This window comes from Eurosta solidaginis, chromosome 5 (genome assembly GCF_040869045.1).
Source record: "Eurosta solidaginis isolate ZX-2024a chromosome 5, ASM4086904v1, whole genome shotgun sequence".
Classification (NCBI taxonomy): Eukaryota; Metazoa; Arthropoda; class Insecta; order Diptera; family Tephritidae; genus Eurosta; species Eurosta solidaginis.
The window spans coordinates 4,132,434-4,155,301 of record NC_090323.1 but is presented as its reverse complement, the minus strand read 5'-3'; the positions used below and the strand labels follow the sequence as shown (position 1 = coordinate 4,155,301).

The window sequence follows — 22,868 nt, the reverse complement described above, 5'->3', positions numbered from 1 at the left end:
TTTTAATAGACCGGGGCACATATATAGAACCGTAAACAAAAGTACAGAATTCCAAGAAAATATGATCAGGAATTTTGTTTTTGTTTTGTTCTCATTCTTTGCAATAGTGGGAGAGTGCATTTTGTGCTTCCATTTCTCAATCAGCGCAACACAGAAATTTTTGGTTGCGGAAAAACCCCAATAAAATCGGTATTCTCAGTGCAACTATACAAATATGTAGGTACCTATGCGTAAATATATATCAGGTTTTGTAACTTATGTATATCATACTGATATTAGGGCATTAAGTCTCGTAATATTTGACCAATCACGAGATTTCGGTATTCTAAAATAGATATCGCGAAACTCCAGTAGATTTTTATTTTCAAAGATTTATGGAAATATGTTTGTATTAATCAAATTATTACAGACTATGATGTTAAATTATTTTCTTTATTGTTTAAAAGGTTTTGTTCGAAATGAAGAAATTTAGCAACAAATCTTCATCAATAAGAACAAATTCGCGAAAGACAGTAATTTTTGTAATAGTGCCCATAAAAATTATGCCATTCCTGAATTCGGAAAAACTGAATTTCTAGAACAAATTTAAGAAAGCAGTTTGGTACCATAATCCTTGTTCATTGTCTTGCGCGTTTCGGGGTTCGGGATTGTATGACTTGTTGTTCTGGCACATACATATACGGTCATATAAAATTATTTTATTTTGCTTCATAGTAAATATCGCCAAACAGTTAAAAGCAAATTACATTCAGATAAATTTTTAGTCGCTTTTAGTCAGTGCTTGAACTTAGTATGGGTTCTCCGATAATAATCTCGTTAAGCTTATGGTTAGCGCTAATTCTTCCAAGCTTTGCACAAGTTAGTGTAAATTTGCCAAGACTTGGTACAGTAATTGGAAATACAAATACAACATTATGGACGGGTAAAACATTTATGCAGTTTCGTGGTATACCGTATGCTGAGGCACCGAGTGGTGAGCATCGGTTTAAGGTATGTACTCATATTTCTTAAAGCCAGGCCACATCTAACTACCCTCCACAACAGTCCTTGCATGTATTCTTATGGAGTAATCCCAGGGTCGCCGGACTTCAGATCTAAGAGAGCTTTAATTCCGATTCGTAGAAACTTCTGATTGATTTATATTTCCGATTTCGGTTCCGAATGTTTGTAATCGGATGTAAACGGAAGTCAATCACTTTAAATGGAAAAACGTACAAAGTTTACGCAACCGTACGCTTGGTTTTTGAGATGAAAACATTTTTTTGTTTGTGTGTAAATCATTTTTTTTTACTGAATTTTTCCTCCAAAAGTAAAACAAATCATATCGAAATTATATATTATTCCCTTTTCGAATTAGATAAGTCTAATTGTACCCTGTAACTTCCGTTACGTTCCTAAATCAGATGTTAAGTCCCTTGCCGTACCATAACCATATAAAACAGCTGATCCAATTAGTTTTTGGTTTTTCGCCATATTCAGAACCTATAAATATTTGAGTTAGTGGATTTATTAACTTTTTGGATTTGTGTAATTTGGTGGTAATTGTTTGCATTTGAATACCAAGATATTGAAAAAAAAAAAAAACGAATCTGTGAAATATTTATTTATCACAGAGATAACAAAAAAAAAAAAGGAGAAAGGGCGGGGGATCGAATTTTTTGGGTTTAATAAACACATCGCTATATCTGTAGCAATTTCGGTTATAGTCGCTAGTTTCTTTCTTCTCTTCTCCTTGTTGTTGTTGTTGTTGTTGTAGCAGTGCTTCGTCCCATCCAATAAGTGTAATCGATCACAAATTGTCATCAATATCCTATACCGGGAGTCCAAGTAAACTTGCTATTTCAACAGGGGTCGACTATAAGGAAAGGGGTGTTAGAGGCGTTGGTTCCACAATACAGTTGAAGAGATGGTTGATGTCATGTGGGGACACGTTACAAGCAGGACATATATTTTGTATGTCAGGGTTGATTCTGGATATGTAAGAGTTTAACCTGTTACAGTATTCAGATCGAAGTTGAGCTAGAGTGACTCGCGTTTCCCTAGGGAGTGTGCGTTCCTCTTCTGCTAGTTTTGGGTATTGTTCTTTGAGTACAGGATTCAGCGGGCAATTTCTGGCATAAAGGTCCGATGCCTGTTTATGGAGTTCTCTTCTCCTTCATAGTAGTTCTTGAAACTTTAATGGAATTTTTGTTGAAAAATTATTTGAAAATTGATAAATTAGCTCAAATTCATTTTATTCATTATATCTAATATATAAAATTCTGATTCTCACGGAATTTTGTGCACATATTGGGTAGGTCTGAGAATGTGTCAATGTCTACCTTTTATCACTAGGTGGATAGGGTCTTGAGATCAAAACCTGGACCTGGGTAATCCTGGGATGTGTTTGTACAATATGGGTATCAAATAGAAGCTGTTTATAAGTACTTTGATTTGAGGTATTTTCGTACCCCTGGGTGACTAAGGTCTCGAGATTTAGGCCAAAATGTGGGCCCATGTATCCCTAAAATGTGTTTATACAATATGGATAACAAATGAAAGCTATTGATGAGTGCTGTAGTAGAGGGTAGTTTTCATACCTATTGGTGACTAGGGTCTCGAAATATAGGCCAAAACGTGGATCAGGGTAATAATAGGATGTGTTTTTACATTATGGGTATCAAATTGAAGCTCTTTGTGTTAGCTTAAGGGCCGTTTTCTCATCTAGCCTTTAATTTTAGCGCTCACTTTATCCTGCCTATAAATAAATTTCCGATTGCTCAAGTTCTTTTTAAATTACCGGGCGGAAAAATTTACCGGCAGCTCATCTGCCCTTTAAAATTTACTTTTAGGTTTAAACGTAAATAAAAACAAGCAAGGAAGGCTAAGTTCGGGTGTAACCGAACATTACATACTCAGCTGAGAGCTTTGGAGACAAAATAAGGGAAAATCACCATTTAGCAAAATGAACCTAGGGTAACCCTGGAATGTGTTTGTATGACATGTGTATCAAATGAAAGGTGTTAATGATTATTTAAAACGTAGTGGGCCTTAGTTCTATAGGTGGACGCCTTTTCGAGATATCGCAATAAGGGTGGACCAGGGGTGACTCTAGAATGTGTTTGTACGATATGGGTATCAAATTAAAAGTATTAATGAGGGGTTTAAAAGGGAGTAGCCCTTAGTTGTATATGTGAAGGCGTTTTCGAGATATCGACCAAAATGTGGACCAGGGTGACCCAGAACATCTTCTGTCCGGTACCGCTAATTTATTTATATATGTCATACCACGAACAGTATTCCCGCCAAGATTCCAAGGGCTTTTGATTTCGCCCTGCAGAACTTTTTCATTTTCTTCTACTTAATATGGTAGGGTCACACCCATTTTACAAAGTTTTTTCTTAAGTTATGTTTTGCGTCAATAAACCAATCCAATTACCATGTTTCATCTCTTTTTTCATATTTGGTACAGAATTATGGCATGTTTTTCATTTTTCGTAATTTTCGATATCGGAAAAATGGGCGTGGTCATAGTCGGATTTCGGCCATATTTTATACCAAGATAAAGTGACTTCAGATAAGTATGTGAACTAAGTTTAGTTAAGATATATGGTTTTTTGCGCAAATTATCGTGTTAACGGCGGAGCGGAAGGACAGACGGTCGACTGTGCATAAAAACTGGGCGTGGCTTCAAACGATTTCGACCATTTTCACAGAACAGTTATCGTCATAGAATCTATGTCCCTACCAAGGGTTGGTAAATTTTTGTTCGACTTATGGCATTAAAAGTATTCTAGACGAATTAAATGAAAAAGGGCGGAGTTACGCCCATTTTGAAATTTTCTTTTATCTTTGTATTTTGTTGCGCCATATCATTACTGGAGTCGAATGTTGACATAATTTACTTTTATACTGTAAAGATATTAATTTTTTTGTTAAATTTGACTTAAAAAAAAATTTTTTTTAAAAGTGGGCGTGTTCGTCACCCGATTTCACTAATTTTTATTTAGCACATATATAGTAATAGGAGTAACGTGCCTACCAAATTTCATCATGATATCTTCAACGACTGCCAAATTACAGCTTGCAAAACTTCTAAATTACCTTCTTTTAAAAGTGGGCGGTGCCACGCCCTGTCCAAAATTTTTCTAATTTTCTACTTTGCGTCATAACACCTACCAAGTTTCATCGCTTTATCCGTCTTTGGTAATGAATTATAGCACTTTTTCCGTTTTTCGAAATTTTCAATATCGAAAAAGTGGGCGTGGTTGTAGTCCGATTTCGTTCATTTTGAATAGCGATCTGAGATGAGCGCCCAGAAACCTACAAACCAAATTTCATCAAGATACCTCAAAATTTACTCAAGTTGTCGTGTTTACAGACGGACGGACAGACGGACGGACGGACATGGCTAAATGAATTTCTTTTTTCTCCCAGATAATTTTGATATATAGAAGTCTATATCTATCTCGATTAGTTTATGCCGTTACGGATTGCCGTTATGCGAACAAAGTTAATATACTCTGTGAGCTCTGCTCAGCTGAGTATAAAAATGTAATAAAAACAGGTGCCAGCAAAAAGTAGCGGCGACTTATCAGGATCAGGCGCAACAATATATTATATACTTAGGTTTAAATTAAAGCATATCATGTCAAACTTAAAAGTATGCAGCAAATAAAAGTAGTATACTTTTACTGTTAAGGTATTGCAGTTTTAATGTGACGTTGCCACATATTAATCAAATGCAAGCTTCATTTTACAGGGCACATGAGAAAACGAAAATCGTTAAAGTTGACTTTAAAGTGAGGAATAGTTTACCTGCCCGTTGAGTTAATTGAACTTTATTGGGTGGATGACATCTCGATGCGTTTTCGGGATATAGACTTTAATATTGACTAGCTAGGGCTACCATGGATGGGTGTTCAGAATATGAGTATCGAATGAAAGGCGTGTCATATCGGCTAGGTCTGATACAGTGACGCTAACAGTGCGCGTACCCTACACTCTAATGGAAAGTTTTTTTTTATTGAACTAAACAAATTTTAGATATATATAAAAAGTATGTATATATATACATTTATACTATACTTTGGAATAAATTTTAATAAAAATAAATACATATATATAAAAACTAAAAAGTAACGGAATAACACATGTCGATTTTGTGATCGATCAGCGGAGACGGCGGACCATATCCTCCTGGAATGTGACGCAATCTCAAGACGGAGGTTTATGGGATCACCATGGCCAGAACATTCCCACATTAAATCCCCTAAGCCAAAAGAACTGCTAGGGTTCATCAAGGAAGACGGCTTGGATGAGGTGCTGTGAAGGAGGTAAAGGCACAAAAGACCATCGGTCGCAGTGCAATCCTCAGTAAATTATTTGTCTATCTAACGGAGAAGCAACGAACCAGTCATGGTTGACTGTGTCAAAACAGGCCAAGCTGCACTAGCACCGTTCTATGATGAGTGTTAATGGAGTTCAGAAAGGTGGTAGTGATATGCACTTTGCGGAAGACGTGCTGATGGCTGGATAACCAAAATATAACGTTTAAATGAGGGAATCATAACGGCTTTAAACGTTTTCATTACTGACTAAGCGGATAATATCGGTAGATGCTGGCCGGGTTTCAGGTCTTTGGTAGTGGGTTTATCCTTGCATTTCTCCGTTATTCTGGAATGGCAAAGGCTTTTAACGGCAAGTAGAAAACATACGTTACGCTGCTGATGTCCTCATGGCCTCTGTGTTTTGGCATCGGCATAGGTTTTCCGTCTAATACTATTAATATGGAAGGCTTCGCCTTTTCAATGGCTTCCCTAAATGATGTAACGTTGAGGTGCGGCTCGTCATACTTCTGTTTATGTGCCCTTTGATCTGGACGATATTTAGCATTGTCAACTGAAGTATGTATTGCAAATTGGCTACAGAAAGCACTCACTAATTTCCTCCAGTCCGACGGACGAAATTCTAGTCGAATAAATTATTCAAATACTAACTAGTATGAATGATACCACAAAATTATGGTCAATGAACTAGAATGTTTGCTGACTGCTATGACTTTTGACTGCAGGGAATACGTGTGAATTGAGTGCGAACAATTGTTTCAATATTTGTCGAGATTGTATGTCTTAATACATACTACATATACGGTCATATAAAATAATTTTTCTTATTTTGCTCCATAGTAAATATTGCAAGATATTTAAAAGCAAATTACATTCAGATCAGTTCTAAGTCGGTTTTAGTCAGTGCTTGAACTTGATATGGATTCTCCGATAATAATTTCGTTAAGGTTATGCTTAGCGCTAATTCTTCCAAGTTTTGCCAAAGTTAGTGTTCAATTGCCAGGACTTGGTACAGTAATTGGAAATACAAATACAACATTATGGAACATTATGGACGGGTAAAACATTTATGCAGTTTCGTGGTATACCGTATGCTGAGGCACCGAGTGGTAGGAACCGGTTTAAGGTATGTACTCGTATGTCTTAAAGCCAGGCCACATCTATCTACCCTCCAAAACATTCTTTGCATGTATTCTTATGGAGTAATCCACACAAAAAATATAACGTCGCGTAAAATGCACGCGCTTTTACTCAAAAAACTGTGACTGAGTCCCGAAGCCTTTATTTCAAAGTGACGCCAGCGCCAAAAAATTTCTAAAGACAAATATGTTTGGGTCTTAAGACCTCGTGTACTGTAATTAATCTAAGGATCTAGACTATTAGCTGAATATTTTTTCACGTTTCTCTTTTATTTCGTGCTTCTATTTAGAGATGACTCTTGGACTAGGAAAAAAATCGCCATCTCAAACATTGTTCACAAATACCCATTAGTGAAAGCAAATATTTATATAGGAGATCTAGTTATTTAATTACCATTTAATTATTAAGTACGAAAATGAAGATAATCTCGTTGTATGCAAATTAGGTCTAAGTCAGAAAACAATAAGTCCAAATCGTTGTACAATAAGAGAAAATTATTGAGTTTTCACTTAGTACTTCAGATGATTTTTTCGATTTTGGTTTTTAAAATAAAGATTCAACAGAGCTTTGATTCCGATTTGTAGAAACTTCTGATTATTTAGATTTCCGATTTCGGTTCCAAATGTTTGTAATCGGGTTTAAACGGAAGTCGATCAGTTTAAATGAAGAAACGTTTAAAGTTTTCGCAACCGTGCGCTTGGGTTTTTCAGATGGAAACATTTTTTTGTATGTGTCTTTAAATATTTTTTTGACTGCATTTTTCCACTAAAAGTAAAACAAATCATATCACATTTATATTTCATTCCCTTCTCAAATTAGATAAGTCTAATTGCACCCTGCTTACACCACCGATTTCGCTTCGTAACTTCTGTTACGTTCTTAAATCAGATATTAAGGCCCTGGCAAACTTGCCGTACCATATCCATATACGAGTAAAACAGCTGATCCAGTTGGTTTCTGGTTTTTAGTCACATTCAGAACCTATAAATATTTGAGTTAGTGGATTTATTAACTTTTTGGATATTTAATTTTTTATTTTCGATAAGTTTTGACTACGTGACTATTATTTGTGAAATTTGGTGGTAATTGTTGGCATTTGAATACCAAGATATTGGAAAAAGACGAATCTGCGAAATATGAATTTATCACAGAAATAACAAAAATTAGGAGGGGCGGCGATCAAATTTTTTTTGGGTTTAATAAACACATCGCTATACATATCTGTAGCATTTTCGGTTATAGTCGTTACTTTCCTTGTTCTTCTCTTCTCCTTAATAGCAGTTCTTGAAACTTTATTGGAATTTTTGTTTATGTAGGCTCCAGTACGACGTAAACCATGGTCAACACCTTTTCTAGCAACAGAATATGGACGTATTTGCCCACAATTGTTTACTTACAACCGTTTACCAGCTGATCAGCTGACAGGAGATCTCGAAGATTGTCTTACCTTGAACGTCTTCACCAAAACTGTGAGTTAAATAATGAACTAAATATATTTATGAAAAGTTTTCATTGAAAACAATTCTTTATTTTATATTATTATTTTTTTTTAACATAAAATATTTCTTCTTTAAAGCTCAATGCAAAACAACCCGTTATGTTTTATGTGCACGGCGGTAGCTTACAAGTCGGTTTTGCCTATGATTATCCAGGTGGTTATTTGCTTGAGCAAGACATTGTTTTAGTGGTAATTCAATATCGTCTTGGCATGCTCGGTTTTTCCGGCACAAAAACGTCCAACATGCCTGGAAATCTCGGTTTAATGGATACAATGTTGGCCTTGGAATGGGTACAACAATATATCTCCGCCTTCGGTGGTGATAAGTCAAAAGTTACAGTTTTTGGTGAGAGCTCTGGCGGAGATTTGGGTGGCGCCTTGCTTGCGAGCCCTAAAACTCCCCCATCGAGTTTTCATCGTCTTATCACACAATCTGGATCGGCTGTGGATAAGCTACTTGTGAATCAAGATCCTATAGGTCAAGTAGAACGTGTTTGCCGGGCATTGCAATGTAGACAATGCGAGCGTATCGACAAAATGGAGAGTTGTTTGAAAAAGGCTGACGTTTGGGACATTTTGCGGGCGACGGAAACTGTAAGTTTCATTGTTTGCTTTAATGTTATGGTTAAATTACTGGTTGCATAACTATAACCATATAAAAAAGTTGATAGATATTTATAAAGAAAGTTTTCTTTTCTTCGCCAAATATAAGCAGATTCCCCGAATATATTTACTTACTCACGAGTTTTTGTTGCTCAATCGATGGATTATAGCTAGAGTTTTCAATTTTGTAATTTCCTGCTCTTCTTATTACATAATCTTTAAAAAATTTCTTAAATATACCAGTAATTTAATTAAATTTTCTGTAGTATTTAAATAAAGCACCGGTTCTTAACCTTCCTATACTCGCGCCAATTATTGTAACATCTATACTCGCGCACGGTCTCACAAACGGATAGTTCATACCCCTTACAATATATTTTTTACATACTTTTTTTTTAATATTATAATTATTTTAAATTTAGGGCATAATGAAACAAAATAGTGTGCATAGTACTTCATTTATTAATTATTTTACAGGCTTTCAGTCTGTCACAAATCAGACTTCAAATAGATATCTAAACTTTTTCTTAAAAACAAAATAAACTTATTAATGATAATAAAATACATATCAAAGTATATATTTATCTATGTTTGGCTGAGTTTTGAGCCTCACCATAACAATCAGGGCATACTCGCGTCGGTCTCACGGGCCGATTGGCGCCAAATGCTACAACACGCACGAACGCACAGCGTGCACTAAAACGAAGTAATCCAATAATCCGACAGCTATCATAGAGGTCGCTTTCTCCAGATTTTCGTGCATAAAAATAATTATGAAAATGTGTTACGTCGGTCTCGGAGACCAATGCGCGAATATAGGAAGGTTAAGACCACTTACTTTATAAATTAGGAAGGTTATGGCTTAATTGTTGGAGATTTTCATGGAACCATTCCACAAACTCCGGCTCAACTTATTGCAACTTCCAATATAGACGTGCCTATAATGACCGGTTTCACAAAGCATGATGGATCTCTTGTGGTGGGCTGTGAGTATCTGCTGACTTTTAACCAAGATTCAATTAAATATGTCAAATCTTCTTTTCTTTCCTTTGCAGCTTTGTATGATGCGTTTAAAGCTTCAAATACGAGTTTTAGCTCTCTAAAGGTGGGGCAATTCGCTAATGGCCTTTTGGGTTATCTGAATGACACCTCTGGAATGACTGACAACGCATTAACCCGCTTATTATTTCCACTCAATCTATGGAATAGTTCTGATCATAAGCGTGCAATACCAGCATACTTTGATGTAAGTTTGACGATCAAGAAAATTTTTGTACATATAATAAACGTGTTTTCAATTTCAGTTGGCAAATATACTCTTCTTCAAATCAAATGAGATTGGTTTTACAAATAAACTCTTCGCTAAGTCTTATTCGTCGCCCATTTATTTCTACACCTTTGACTACGAGGGTGCTCAGACGAACTTTGGTTTTGACACAGGCAACTCTCAATATCCATTCAACGGTGGGGTGCATCATACTGATGATTTGTTATATTTGTTTCCAATGAAACCATTAAACACGGCGGATACTGAGATGGCGAAAAAAATGGTGGCTTTGTGGACCTCATTTGCAATGACCGGAGCGCCGAAATTGGCGGAAGGTCCACCTGTATTGCCCATGCAATGTGAGTTTAAATATTTTCGTTAGATAGGACACTTCACCTTTCTTCAGCTAATCGTAGTAGAGGCAGCCATATAAATATATATGTAGGCAGATATAAGGGTCTTCTCAAATTTTCACCTCGTCTTCTTTATATATATAAATTTAAGTGAAATTTGTTTGACAGCAATATCAATTTAAAGTAATGACAAAGTTTTGTCAGTCCATTTTAAACTCAATAGCGAATACCCCAGGGTCGTGCGCAAGAGGGGCTTTGAAATATGAAATAAATAAAAATCTTTCATTATCGGATTTCTTCCCGTTTCTATTAATTTTTATAGCAAAACTAGTCTTGACAATCACGGATGCTTACTATGAGCTTCCATATGTTCAAACCCCCCAGGCAATTCCTTCGCACGCTCCTGATTGCAACCATATACAATCTAAATAAAAAAGAAAAAATGCGTTTTTTTGAACTTAAGTCGATATTTTATTGGGTTAACACTAGAAATTAATTTCCGTCTTTTGCTAGTTTCCATATTTGATATTGTAACGAATTTACTTGCAAATCCTCTTATTTGCAATCCTCTGCTAAGTTCGAATCACTAAACTGTTGAATAAATAACTCCAATTTGTAGTAATGCAAAATGGCCTTTATTAAAGTACTTCACAATAACACTCCAACTGTACAACGAATAGCTTAATAACCAAACTGATAGCTTAAAGGAAACTGACTTTCAAAATAATAGTGCTATTGCTCGCTAGATATCGTCTTACTCGTAACTGCTTGACAATTCAAATCAAACTGAATTACTTCTTACTCGCTGGCGCCGCTTTTATAGTTTACGCTGCATACTTCTAGGCTCTTCGATTTCCAGAAGTTACTAGTTGTTTCGGCTACAAAATCGCCAGCCACAACTACGTGCACAAATTATTGCTCTCTCTTGTGACAACTCAGATAAGGTATATGCATGTGTTTGTAGTTTACAGTCTCCCGCACACACATAAGCGTATAAGTAAATTCATCGGTGTGTGACATCTCATCTCTTGCTGCCTTGTATGTAAATGTTGCTCGTCGGAATGTGTACATATGTGTAGACGCAATTATTTATTCGTTTATGTAGATACATAATGATTGAATTATTGATGTGCATTCACGTCACTGCTTAGATCGGCTTAGAGCTGGCAGCACTCCTTAGTTTTGCTAATATTCGTAACACTGCCCTCCATCTCTTGATCTAAACGCTGCTAGCATCGCCAAATGTACCACTCTTCTACTCCGTCGTTTCTCAATGCTTTGTATGCGGTAGATGGTATCACTGAGCTTCTTCACAATCTTGTACGGGCCTTCCCAACTGCACCGAAATTTGGATGGAACAACTTTCCGCCGATGAGGGTTGTATAACAGTGCCAAATCTCCCGCCAAGAAACTTTTCGAATTATTGTTCTCATGGTACCTGTGTTCCATCTTACTACTCATTATTCTGGATCGTTCTCTCGCACTCTGTTGCTTGGCCAATGAAGAACTACTTTGTAGAGCTTGTTCTTGACGGATTGGCTTCACATACTCAGTATCGTTCCGACGTTTCCCAACAAAAGTGCGCGCTGGCTTGAAATCATCCTTGCATTCTTTCTGAAAAATTCTTTCAGTGAATTTAGTGCGTCCATTAGGGTTTGTTGATGCCGGTCTTTTCCTCGCAGGTACTTTTAATTTCGCTTTATTTGGCACATTCGATCCATCAACCTTTGCTCGATCTACTTTCCTTGACTTTCGTGGTCTCTGTCGAATCTCCTCGACCAGCACTCGCTTACTGCTGAACCCTTTTTCCAAACTGAAGTTAAGTGGTATGTCCTGGTTCTTATAGCGCATAATTTTTCTCCGCATATCGATCCTGACGTCATGGTCAACCAAGAAGTCCACTCCCAATATGACTTCATCAACGATCTCCGCCACAACGAATTTGTGTAGAACCATGACTTTTCCAATTAATACCTCACATACCACTTCGCCTTGGACTTGATTATATTCGCCTGTTACCGTACGCAACCTTGCTCCAGGTAATGACTTTACTCTCCTGTAGACCAAATCAGATCGAATCAAGGAATGAGATGCCCCCGTATCTACAGTCAGTACACGCTCTTTACCATCCACATTCCCTCTGACGGTAAGACTGCTTGATTTCCTTCCAATTTGCGACACAGATATCACAGGACATTCAACAGCCGGGGCAAGTTTTCGTTCTTTACATTCGACACGCTCTTGCTCATTTCCGCCAGCTTTGCGTTTACGGCCACCCACATTGTTGGAACTATTAGGATCAAGATCGCAATGACGTGCAATGTGACCTGGGTTGCCGCACTTGAAACATTTAATAACTCCGGCATTCTTCTGTTGAGATCCCCTTAGTGCTTCCAAAATTGTGTCTACCCACTCCGGCCTTTCTACTTCCACACGATGAGCTTTGTATGCTGGTTTACTCAATAGTGAGGCCGTTTCCTGGGTCAATGCATGTGATACCGTTTCAGCAAATGTCAGCTTTGGGTTTGCGTATGTAGCTCGCTTCGTTTCAACGTCCCGTATGCCATTTATGAAACTCTGGATTTTTACCCTTTCAGTGTATTCCACGGGTGCGTCCGCATTCGCAAGATGAGCCAATCTTTCAATATCTGAAGCAAACTCCTGCAATGTCTCATTTGCTTTTTGGTAGCGGTTTTGCAACTCAATTTGGAATATCTGTTTCCTATGCTCGCTTCCGTAACGTCTCTCTAAAGCGCTCATCAATGTTTCGTAATGGTTCCGCTCGTACTCTGGGATGGTCTGTAAGATTTCCGCGGCAGGCCCTTTCAGTGCCACGAACAGAGCTGCAACTTTATCTTCAGCATTCCATTGGTTCACTGCTGCGGTCTTCTCAAACTGTAGCTTAAAGACCTGAAAAGGAACAGAACCGTCAAAGGATGGTGTCTTTACCTTTGGATTACTCGCTGAAACAGCTGGGCGATTTAGTTGTAACTGCTCCATACGACCTTTTAAATCATCTACTTCTGCCTGAAATTGAGCCATTTTTGCATCCTGCGCTTCCAGTTTTGATGATACCTGTTCCAAAATTTCTGCCGAAATTTCAGACATACGTGCCTCTTGCGCTTCCAATTGAGATGCCATATATGTCTTTTGGTCTTCCAGTTGAGATGACACTTGCGACGTCATTTCTGAAATACGTGCCTCCTGTGATTCCAGTTGGGATGCCATATATGTCTTCTGCTCTGCCAGTTGAGTTTCCATCTTGGATGTAATACGTGTCTCCTGTGATTCCAGTTGAGATGACATATACGTTTTCTGTTCTTCCAGTTGAGATGACATATACGTTTTTTGTTCTTCCAGTTGTGATGCCATATATGTCTTCTGCTCTTCCAGTTGTGATGACATTTGTGACGACATTGATGCTACAGTCGATGTTTGTGCAGATATTGCAGCCAATATCATGTTCAAGTCTGTGCTGGTAACCGTCTGCGATGTTTCGTTTTTCTCTTCAATTTTTGTTACTTCCTCGCCATCAAGATGAAAGTCATACTCTTCCACATCAATTCCTTCCGCTTCCATTGCCTCTCGTAGCCGTGCCTGAAGTTCAAGTTTAACGCCGCTTGTATTCAATCCACGGCTCTCCAACTCCTTCTTTAGTTGCTGGATCTTCAATTCACTGAACTTTGCCATGTCCTTGTTGTCCTCCGGAATTTATTCAACAATTCCTCTTCTGACACCAATTGTAACGAATTTACTTGCAAATCCTCTTATTTGCAATCCTCTGCTAAGTTCGAATCACTAAACTGTTGAATAAATAACTCCAATTTGTAGTAATGCAAAATGGCCTTTATTAAAGTACTTCACAATAACACTCCAACTGTACAACGAATAGCTTAATAACCAAACTGATAGCTTAAAGGAAACTGACTTTCAAAATAATAGTGCTATTGCTCGCTAGATATCGTCTTACTCGTAACTGCTTGACAATTCAAATCAAACTGAATTACTTCTTACTCGCTGGCGCCGCTTTTATAGTTTACGCTGCATACTTCTAGGCTCTTCGATTTCCAGAAGTTACTAGTTGTTTCGGCTACAAAATCGCCAGCCACAACTACGTGCACAAATTATTGCTCTCTCTTGTGACAACTCAGATAAGGTATATGCATGTGTTTGTAGTTTACAGTCTCCCGCACACACATAAGTGTATAAGTAAATTCATCGGTGTGTGACATCTCATCTCTTGCTGCCTTGTATGTAAATGTTGCTCGTCGGAATGTGTACATATGTGTAGACGCAATTATTTATTCGTTTATGTAGATACATAATGATTGAATTATTGATGTGCATTCACGTCACTGCTTAGATCGGCTTAGAGCTGGCAGCACTCCTTAGTTTTGCTAATATTCGTAACAATATAATAACGTTTTTTTCTGGATTACCTGCGCAAAGTTTAGGTTATGGAGATTTTTCCAGGTTTGTTGGAATTTTTCCGAATGTCTGACATATAAAACGAGATTGTGAGCTGCTCTGAAAAATTGGAAACAAATTATAAAAATACGTGCTTTGGGCGAGCTCGGGATGAAATATCTAAATAAAATTTGAATAAGGATGGTTTCGTCCTTCTGTAAAATATCTACCCGACGTTTCTAACCAGAGCCTTTTGGATTGCCCCGAATTTAGACATCTTCACATTTTATTACTATAAAAATATACCTTTTAATATGATTTTAATTTTTAATTTAATAGACCCTCGTGGCCCATATTTTCATATAAACCAACCAATTACAGTTGAGGATGACGTGCTAAAGGAATTCACAGCGACTATAGACGATCGGAACAACAACAAACTCGACCGTCCCGATAAAGAATTTTAAGATTGAAAATTCCTGTTCTTAAAATTTGTAAAAGATAGTGTAAACTCGTTAAAACGTAAATATAATATGATGGTATTAACTATGCTAAATACAACAGCTCTTTATAATTGACTATTCGAATAATCAATCAGTCGATAAGCAAAAGTTTCTTTAGAAACGATTGGCAATAATCGACTAGTTAAGATCTGCGTTTCGTAAAGACGTTATGGAGTTACTGTATCTATGTATACTGTCATCTGCAGATCCCATATTTTTAAGTTTGCATGTTTGGCATCCTCAGGAACTAGAAAGAAAATTCTATATGCAAGTTCGTTTTCGGGAGCCTCTTTTGCACCAAACCAATATAATTTTTTTGACAAAACATTGAATCTCTGAAACCGTCAGTATTGCATGCTATGTTGAAATGGAATACCAGGAAGTCGATTTTCAATCAATACAAAACTTGCCGAATAATCGATTTTAAACGAAAGCCCTACCTTATATTTAACTTCATTTATCGATAGATTTGGAGCCGGTTTGTATTTTACGTGCTAATTTTCACCCTTGCCGTAAGTCCTTTCGGTAGACTTTGTTCTGCTAAAGCATCGCGGCGTCTGTGCCCCTTCAAAGCTTTTTATTTCCTGTATACCAACATTTATTTTTCACAATCGGAGTCCTCGTGCTTTACTACGCCAATGTCATGCTCATAGCGAGGGTGGCATCCCTCTGGTGAGCAGGTTTGAGTAGTAATAAGATACCCCAATAAAAATTATCTTTACGATATAAAATTTTAACAAAACAATTAAGGATCCGACCCGTTTGTAGGCAGTTAGTATAATATTGTAACGAATTTGCTGCAAATCCTCTTATTTGCCCCTTTTGCTAGGTTCGTATCGCTAAACTGTTGAATAAATAACTCCAATATTGAATAATGGAAAAATGGCCTTTATTAAAATGCTTCACAATAAAACTCAAACTGTGCAACGAATAGCTTAATAACCAAACTGATAGCTCAAATGAAACTCCACTAATCAAAATAATACTGGTATTGCTCGCTAGATATCTTCTTAGTCGTAACTGCTGATCAACTCAAATCAAACTGAATTACTTCTTACTCGCCTGCACCGCTTTTATAGTTTACGCTGCATACTTCTAGGCTCTTCGATTTCCAGAAGTTACTAGTTGTTTCGGCTACAAAATCGCCAGCCACAACTACGTGCACAAATTATTGCCCTCTCTTGTGACCACTGAGATAAGATATATGCATGTGTTTGTGCATTGCCGCTCCGCTGCTCGTATACGTACATATGTGTAGACGCAATTATTTATTCGTTTATGTAAACATATAAAGATTGAATTATTGATGTGAATGTTTGTAGTTTACAGTCTCTCGCGCGCACATAGCCGTATAAGTAAATGCATCTGTGTGTGACATCTCTCTGGGCTGCCTTATATATGTGTATACTTGATTTAATTATTAACGTAAATACTGCTTGGCATGGCCTTAGCATCGCCTTAGTGATGGGATAATTTAGTGATGCTAATATCCGTGACACTGCCCTCCACCTAAGTCTTCTCGTCCCGATCAGACAAATCTCTCGATCTAAACGCTGCTAGCATCGCCAAATGTACCACTCTTCTACTCCGTGGTTTCTCAATGCTTTGTATGCGGTAGATGGTATCACTGATCTTCTTCACAACCTTGTACGGGCCTTCCCAACTGCACCGAAATTTGGATGGAACACCTGTCCGCCGGTGAGGTTTGTATAACAGTACCAAATCTCCCGCCAAGAAACCTTTCGAATTATTGTTCTCATGGTACCTGTGTTTCATCGTACCACTCAATACCCTGGTTCGTTCCTTCACACTCTGTTGTTTGGCCAATGAACCACTTCGTAGAGCTTGCGCTGTACGAATTTTCTTTGCATAATCGGTATCGTTCCCACATTTTACAACAGTAGTGCGCTCCGGCTTGAAACTGCCCTCGCATTCTTTCTCGGAAATTCGTTGCTTCGTTTTCCTGCGTCTTTTAGGTTTTGTCAATGCCAGTGTTTCTCTCGCAGGTACTTTTGATTTTGATTTATTTGGCCCATTCGTTTCATCAACCTTTACCTTTGAATTTCGTGGCCTTCGTTGAGTATTCTCCACCAGTACCCGATTACTGCTGAACCCTTTTTCCAAACTAAAGTTAAGTGGCACATCTTGGTTCTCATAACGCATCACCCTTCTCTGCATATCGATCTTGATGTCATGGTCAACCAAGAAATCCACTCCCAATATAACTTCATCAACAATCTCCGCCACAACAAATTTGTGTAGAACCATGACCTTCCCAATCAATACTTCACATATCACTTCTCCCTGAACTTGGTTATACTCGCCAGTGACCGTATGCAACTTTGCTCCAGGTAGCGGTTTTACTCTCCTGTTGACCAAGTCAGATCGGATCAAGGAATGAGATGCGCCCGTATCTACAGTCAGTACTCGTTCTTTGCCATCCACATTCCCTCTGACGGTAAGACTGCTCGTTTTTCTACCAATTTGCGACACAGATATCACAGGGCATTCAATAGCCCGGTCTAGCTCTCTACCTCTTACTCGCTCTTGCTCATCTCCTCCAGCTTTGCGCTTATGGCCACCCACATTGTTGGAACTATTAGGACCAAGATCGCAATGACGTGCAATGTGACCTGGGTTGCCGCACTTGAGACATTTAATAACTCCGGCATTCTTCTGTTGAGATCCCTTCAGTGCTTCCAAAATTGTTTCTACCCACTCTGGCCTTTCTACTTCCACACGGCGTGCTTTGAAAACAGGCTTACACAGAAGCAACGCTGTTTCCTGAATCAGAGCTTGTGACACCGTTTCTGCGAATGTTGGCTTTGGGTTTGCGTATGTAGCTCGCTTTGTTTCGACGTCCCGTATGCCATTTATAAAGCTCTGAATCTTTACCCTTTCAGTGTATTCCATGGGTGCATCCGCATTTGCAAGATGAGCCAATCTTTCAATGTCCGAAGCAAACTCCTGCAAAGTCTCGTTAGCTTTTTGGTAGCGGTTTTGCAACTCAATTTGGAATATCTGTTTCCTGTGTTCGCTTCCGTATCGCCGTTCTACAGCAGCCATCAATGCGTCATAACTGTTCCGTTCGTACTCTGGAATAGTCTGTAAGATTTCGGCAGCTGGTCCTTTCAATGCTACGAAGAGTGCGGCAACTTTATCTTCCACATTCCAGTTGTTCACTGCTGCGGTCTTCTCAAACTGTAGCTTAAAGACCTGGAAAGGAACAGAACCGTCAAAGGATGGTGTTTTTACCTTTGGATTACTCGCTGAAACTGCTGGACGATTTAATTGTAACTGCTGAATCCGATCTTTCAAAGCATCCATCTCAGCTTCCATTTTATCTTGTCGTTCACTAAAACCCTCCAACTGCGATGATATGCGATCCTCTTGCGCTTTCAACTGCTGAGCCAACTGAGATATCATATATGTCTTCTGTTCTTCCAGTTGCGATGCCATATATGTCTTCTGTTCTTCCAGTTGAGATGACATTTGCGACGACATTTCTGAGATACGTGTCTCCTGGGATTCCATCTGTGATGACATATACGTTTTCTGTTCTTCCAGTTGTGATGACATGTTGGTGGATATTTGTGATGACATTTCTGTTATACGTGCCTCTTGTGCTTTCAGTTGAGATGCCAGTTGCGACGATATTGATGCTACTGTCGATGTTTGTGCAGATATTGCAGCCAATATCATGTTCAAGTCTGTGCTGCTAACCGTCTGCGATGTTTCGTTTTTCTCTTCAATTTTCGTTGTCTCCTCGCCATCAAGATGAAAGACATACTCTTCCACATCAATTCCTTCTGCTTCCATTGCCTCTCGTAGCCGTGCCTGAAGTTCAAGTTTAACGCCGCTTGTATTCAATCCACGGCTCTCCAACTCCTTCTTCAGCTGCTGGATCCTCAATTCACTGAACTTTGCCATGTCCTTGTTGTCCTCTAGAATTTATCCAACAATTCCTCTTCTGACACCAATTGTAACGAATTTACTTGCAAATCCTCTTATTTGCCCCTTTTGCTAGGTTCGTATCGCTAAACTGTTGAATAAATAACTCCAATATTGAATAATGGAAAAATGGCCTTTATTAAAATGCTTCACAATAAAACTCAAACTGTGCAACGAATAGCTTAATAACCAAACTGATAGCTCAAATGAAACTCCACTAATCAAAATAATACTGGTATTGCTCGCTAGATATCTTCTTAGTCGTAACTGCTGATCAACTCAAATCAAACTGAATTACTTCTTACTCGCCTGCACCGCTTTTATAGTTTACGCTGCATACTTCTAGGCTCTACGATTTCCAGAAGTTACTAGTTGTTTCGGCTACAAAATCGCCAGCCACAACTACGTGCACAAATTATTGCCCTCTCTTGTGACCACTGAGATAAGATATATGCATGTGTTTGTGCATTGCCGCTCCGCTGCTCGTATACGTACATATGTGTAGACGCAATTATTTATTCGTTTATGTAAACACATAAAGATTGAATTATTGATGCGAATGTTTGTAGTTTACAGTCTCTCGCGCGCACATAGCCGTATAAGTAAATGCATCTGTGTGTGACATCTCTCTGGGCTGCCTTATATATGTGTATACTTGATTTAATTATTAACGTAAATACTGCTTGGCATGGCCTTAGCATCGCCTTAGTGATGGGATAATTTAGTGATGCTAATATCCGTGACAATATTGATAACTGAATTGAATGTGTGTGAAAAATCGAAAATAAGCACAGCTCCAGTACACCCGCTGTTCTAACCATTGTGGATAAAACAAGTGTGATAACTTAATTTTTGTGAAATTACAAATAGAACAGATCACCTGATTTTTAATTGACTATCGCTGTCTCATTCTCTAACTCTTTCTATCACCCGCTGAAGATAGCCGGCCCTATGCGCCGCACAGTGGTCTGTCTTATATGGAGTTATTGGCCAAAAATACTTCTAGTAGAGATATCAACATGAAATTTTGGTCACGGATTTACAAATATGTGAGAATTATTTCTACATAAAATTAATGCGGGTGATACCTCCATAGCGACCCACAACCACCCACTTTCACCGCATGCATACAAAAAGTAAGTAGATATGGGGGGAAAAGTTGTAAGATGTGTCTATCGCAAATACAATGTTTAATAGGATTAAATAAAGAAATTAAAGTTATTGAAAGATCTTGCATACATAACAATAACAAAACAACAAAAACACACAAAAGTTTACATTTTGTATATCGTCGACTAGATAAAATACTGTCGTATGTTTGATGTGGGCACATATAACATACGACAATAATTTATCAGTGTAACGCTATCAGAAAACTGTCACAAAACATAATTAGTGGCAGAAAGTGGCAGCTGTTATTAACACTTTAGAATAATAAAACTTTGAATAATAATAAAATATAAGTCCCAAAGTGGGGATCGATGAGGAACCCAACTAAACCTTTAGCTGAAATTGAAATATTTGTGCAAATAAACACTAATAAATGCACTGGTGAAATTTTAAATAACAAAAAAAAAAAAAAAAAAAACACACAACAAGCAAAAGAAACTAAAATTATTTCAAAATTAAGTAAATACCTTTGACTTCAATACTCGTTTTTATTTATTTCAATACAGTGATATTTTATGTATTTTTAAATAGCTTAAACTTGCACTTTATTTTTAATCTGCTCACGCTGCAAAAACCACCTAATATCATAACCTCAATTTTGAAGCTATTATTAAAGAGTACAGTTCGAATACAACAAAAACAAATATACCCTTTAAAAGGCTGTTCTAATAAGAGATACTAACGATACATTTGGTGACAAACTTTTCACTTTAAGTTTTTATTTTTGGCCTATGGAAACGACTATAGTTTAAAATTAAACTATATATTTAAATACATTTTTTATTTATTATTTATTATATTCACTTTTAAACATTTTAAAGATAACTGTTAGAAAATCTTCATTTTGAAAAAAGATTAAAAGCAACATAACATAAAAATAATTTAAAAATTAAAGTATGTTTTACAAAGTAGATAACCCTACATATACTCACCCTCCAGAGACTCGAAAAATTTATATTTTAAATGTTTATTTACAGTGTATATTGATTACTGTAAGAATTTTGTGTTGTAGTTTGAAAAACGTTTGAATTTTGTGTTGTAGATATATTGTATTTTTTTTTAAATGTCAGAGTTTTGAGAAATGAGAAATGTATTTTTTTGTTAATTGTGTTAAAATTTTAGTTTGGTATTGATGATTCGATGTACTTGATAGTTTATTTTTAGTTGTTGTTATTGCTTACTTATTGTATTACTATTTTATGTATATTAATATTTGGTTGTGTTATTGCTATGTTGTTGAGGTTAAAAATAACTTAATAGTTGTTTGTTAAATATTGTCAATTATAATGTGTTTGAAAAGCCTAGAATGTGGCTGAATGATAGTAGATGGCAACTTTGTGTGCACAATTACTCAAAAATTAAAAACTTGTATCATGCAGAATATATGTTCAGTATATAATTGTACTCTGCATAATGTATGTCCAAGTTGTTGATAAGGAATGAAAAGTTGAATATTTTATTCGTTCATGGGTTATATGAATTTATCATTAAATGAGTCATGTTAATAGGTATATTGTTGAGTTTTTAATATGATTTACATTGCAATGTGAAATATTGATATTTTGGAAAATATTTCGTTAAAATTTATTTTAAAAAATCTTTAGAGATTTTTTAAAATTGTAGAAGTTTGTTTGATTTTTAAAAATCAAAGATATTTCTTTTTTTGTAGTGTATTGTGTTATTTTCGAATTGAATATGAATTTATTTGCATTGTGGAGTTTGTATGTCTGTTGTTGTAAAATATCTTATATGTGTAGATGATAAATATTCTTGAATATAAACTCGAGAAGAAGTGCACATAATTAAAATGTACTTAATTAAATTATAATTTAGAAAAATTATTTCAATAATTTATATCAATAATTTATATTGAAATATAAATTTAATATTTTGTTTGTAATTTGGCTTAATGAAAGATTTAGAAATATGTAGTATTTAGAAATTTTCCATAAAACAGATGTGAGTTTTTGTTATATCTTGTACGAATGATACGTTACGTGAGTTTTTTGTGTTTCTTATTGCAATTTTTTTGCTTCACAAATATCTCACCTGTTTTGGTATTTCTGTTGTTCATTGTACCTGTACATTGTAGCTGTTGGAGTATATTGAATTGTACTTGTAACTGTTCCAATGCATCTTTCTTCTTTTTGACACTATCAGCCTCAGATACAAAACTTACTCGTTATTTTAACAGTTCCTCGAATTTAGTAATAGTTTCAGTACTACCAACTGAGTTTATGGTATTGTAGAAAATTTTTTTTGGGATCCATTTTAGTAAAATCTTGAACGCGATCTTGTGGTAGAAATGGGCACAGGTTGTTATTTTGAATCTTGAATTCAGCAATAGCTGCTTTACAGTATCTTCGCTTATTCCGTAAATGGATTTTTCACTTCTAGGAAATTGTCGTTCAAAAACTGTTGATTTGTCGGAGGTATCACGTAATATTTCAACTTTCACAACACTCGTGGCAGGATCGCCATTATAGTTTAAAATTAAACTATGTATTTAAATAAATTTTTTTATTATTTATTATGTTCACTTTTAAAATTTTTAAAGATAACTGTTAGAAAATTTTCATTTTGAAATAAGATTAAAAGTAACATAACATAAAAATAATTTAAAAATTAAAGTATGTTTTACAAAGAATA

General features: G+C 36.6%; 1 protein-coding gene across 2 annotated transcripts; it reads left to right on the top strand.

Annotated features, from left to right (window-relative positions):
* The first annotated feature begins 761 nt into the window (after positions 1-761).
* Positions 762-15,156, top strand: LOC137233581 (glutactin-like). Of its 2 annotated transcripts, none has more exons than XM_067756685.1 (7): positions 762-990; positions 7,784-7,936; positions 8,044-8,559; positions 9,419-9,554; positions 9,624-9,814; positions 9,873-10,194; positions 14,935-15,156. In XM_067756685.1, the coding sequence occupies exons 1-7, from the start codon at positions 793-795 to the stop codon at positions 15,060-15,062; spliced, it is 1,644 nt and encodes a 547-aa protein (XP_067612786.1). In that variant the 5' UTR covers positions 762-792; the 3' UTR covers positions 15,063-15,156. The 2 variants fall into 2 exon arrangements, with proteins under 2 accessions (XP_067612786.1, XP_067612788.1); XM_067756687.1 differs by lacking the exon at positions 762-990 and adding an exon at positions 6,242-6,453.
* The last annotated feature ends 7,712 nt before the right edge of the window (positions 15,157-22,868 follow it).

Coding starts and splice junctions, on each gene's coding strand:
- LOC137233581 (XM_067756685.1), top strand. CDS start 793: ATGGGTTCTCCGATAATAATCTCGTTAAGCTTATGGTTAGCGCTAATT. Junction 991..7,783: donor GTGGTGAGCATCGGTTTAAG/GTATGTACTCAT, acceptor TTGTTTATGTAG/GCTCCAGTACGACGTAAACC. Junction 8,560..9,418: donor TTTTGCGGGCGACGGAAACT/GTAAGTTTCATT, acceptor TTTATAAATTAG/GAAGGTTATGGCTTAATTGT.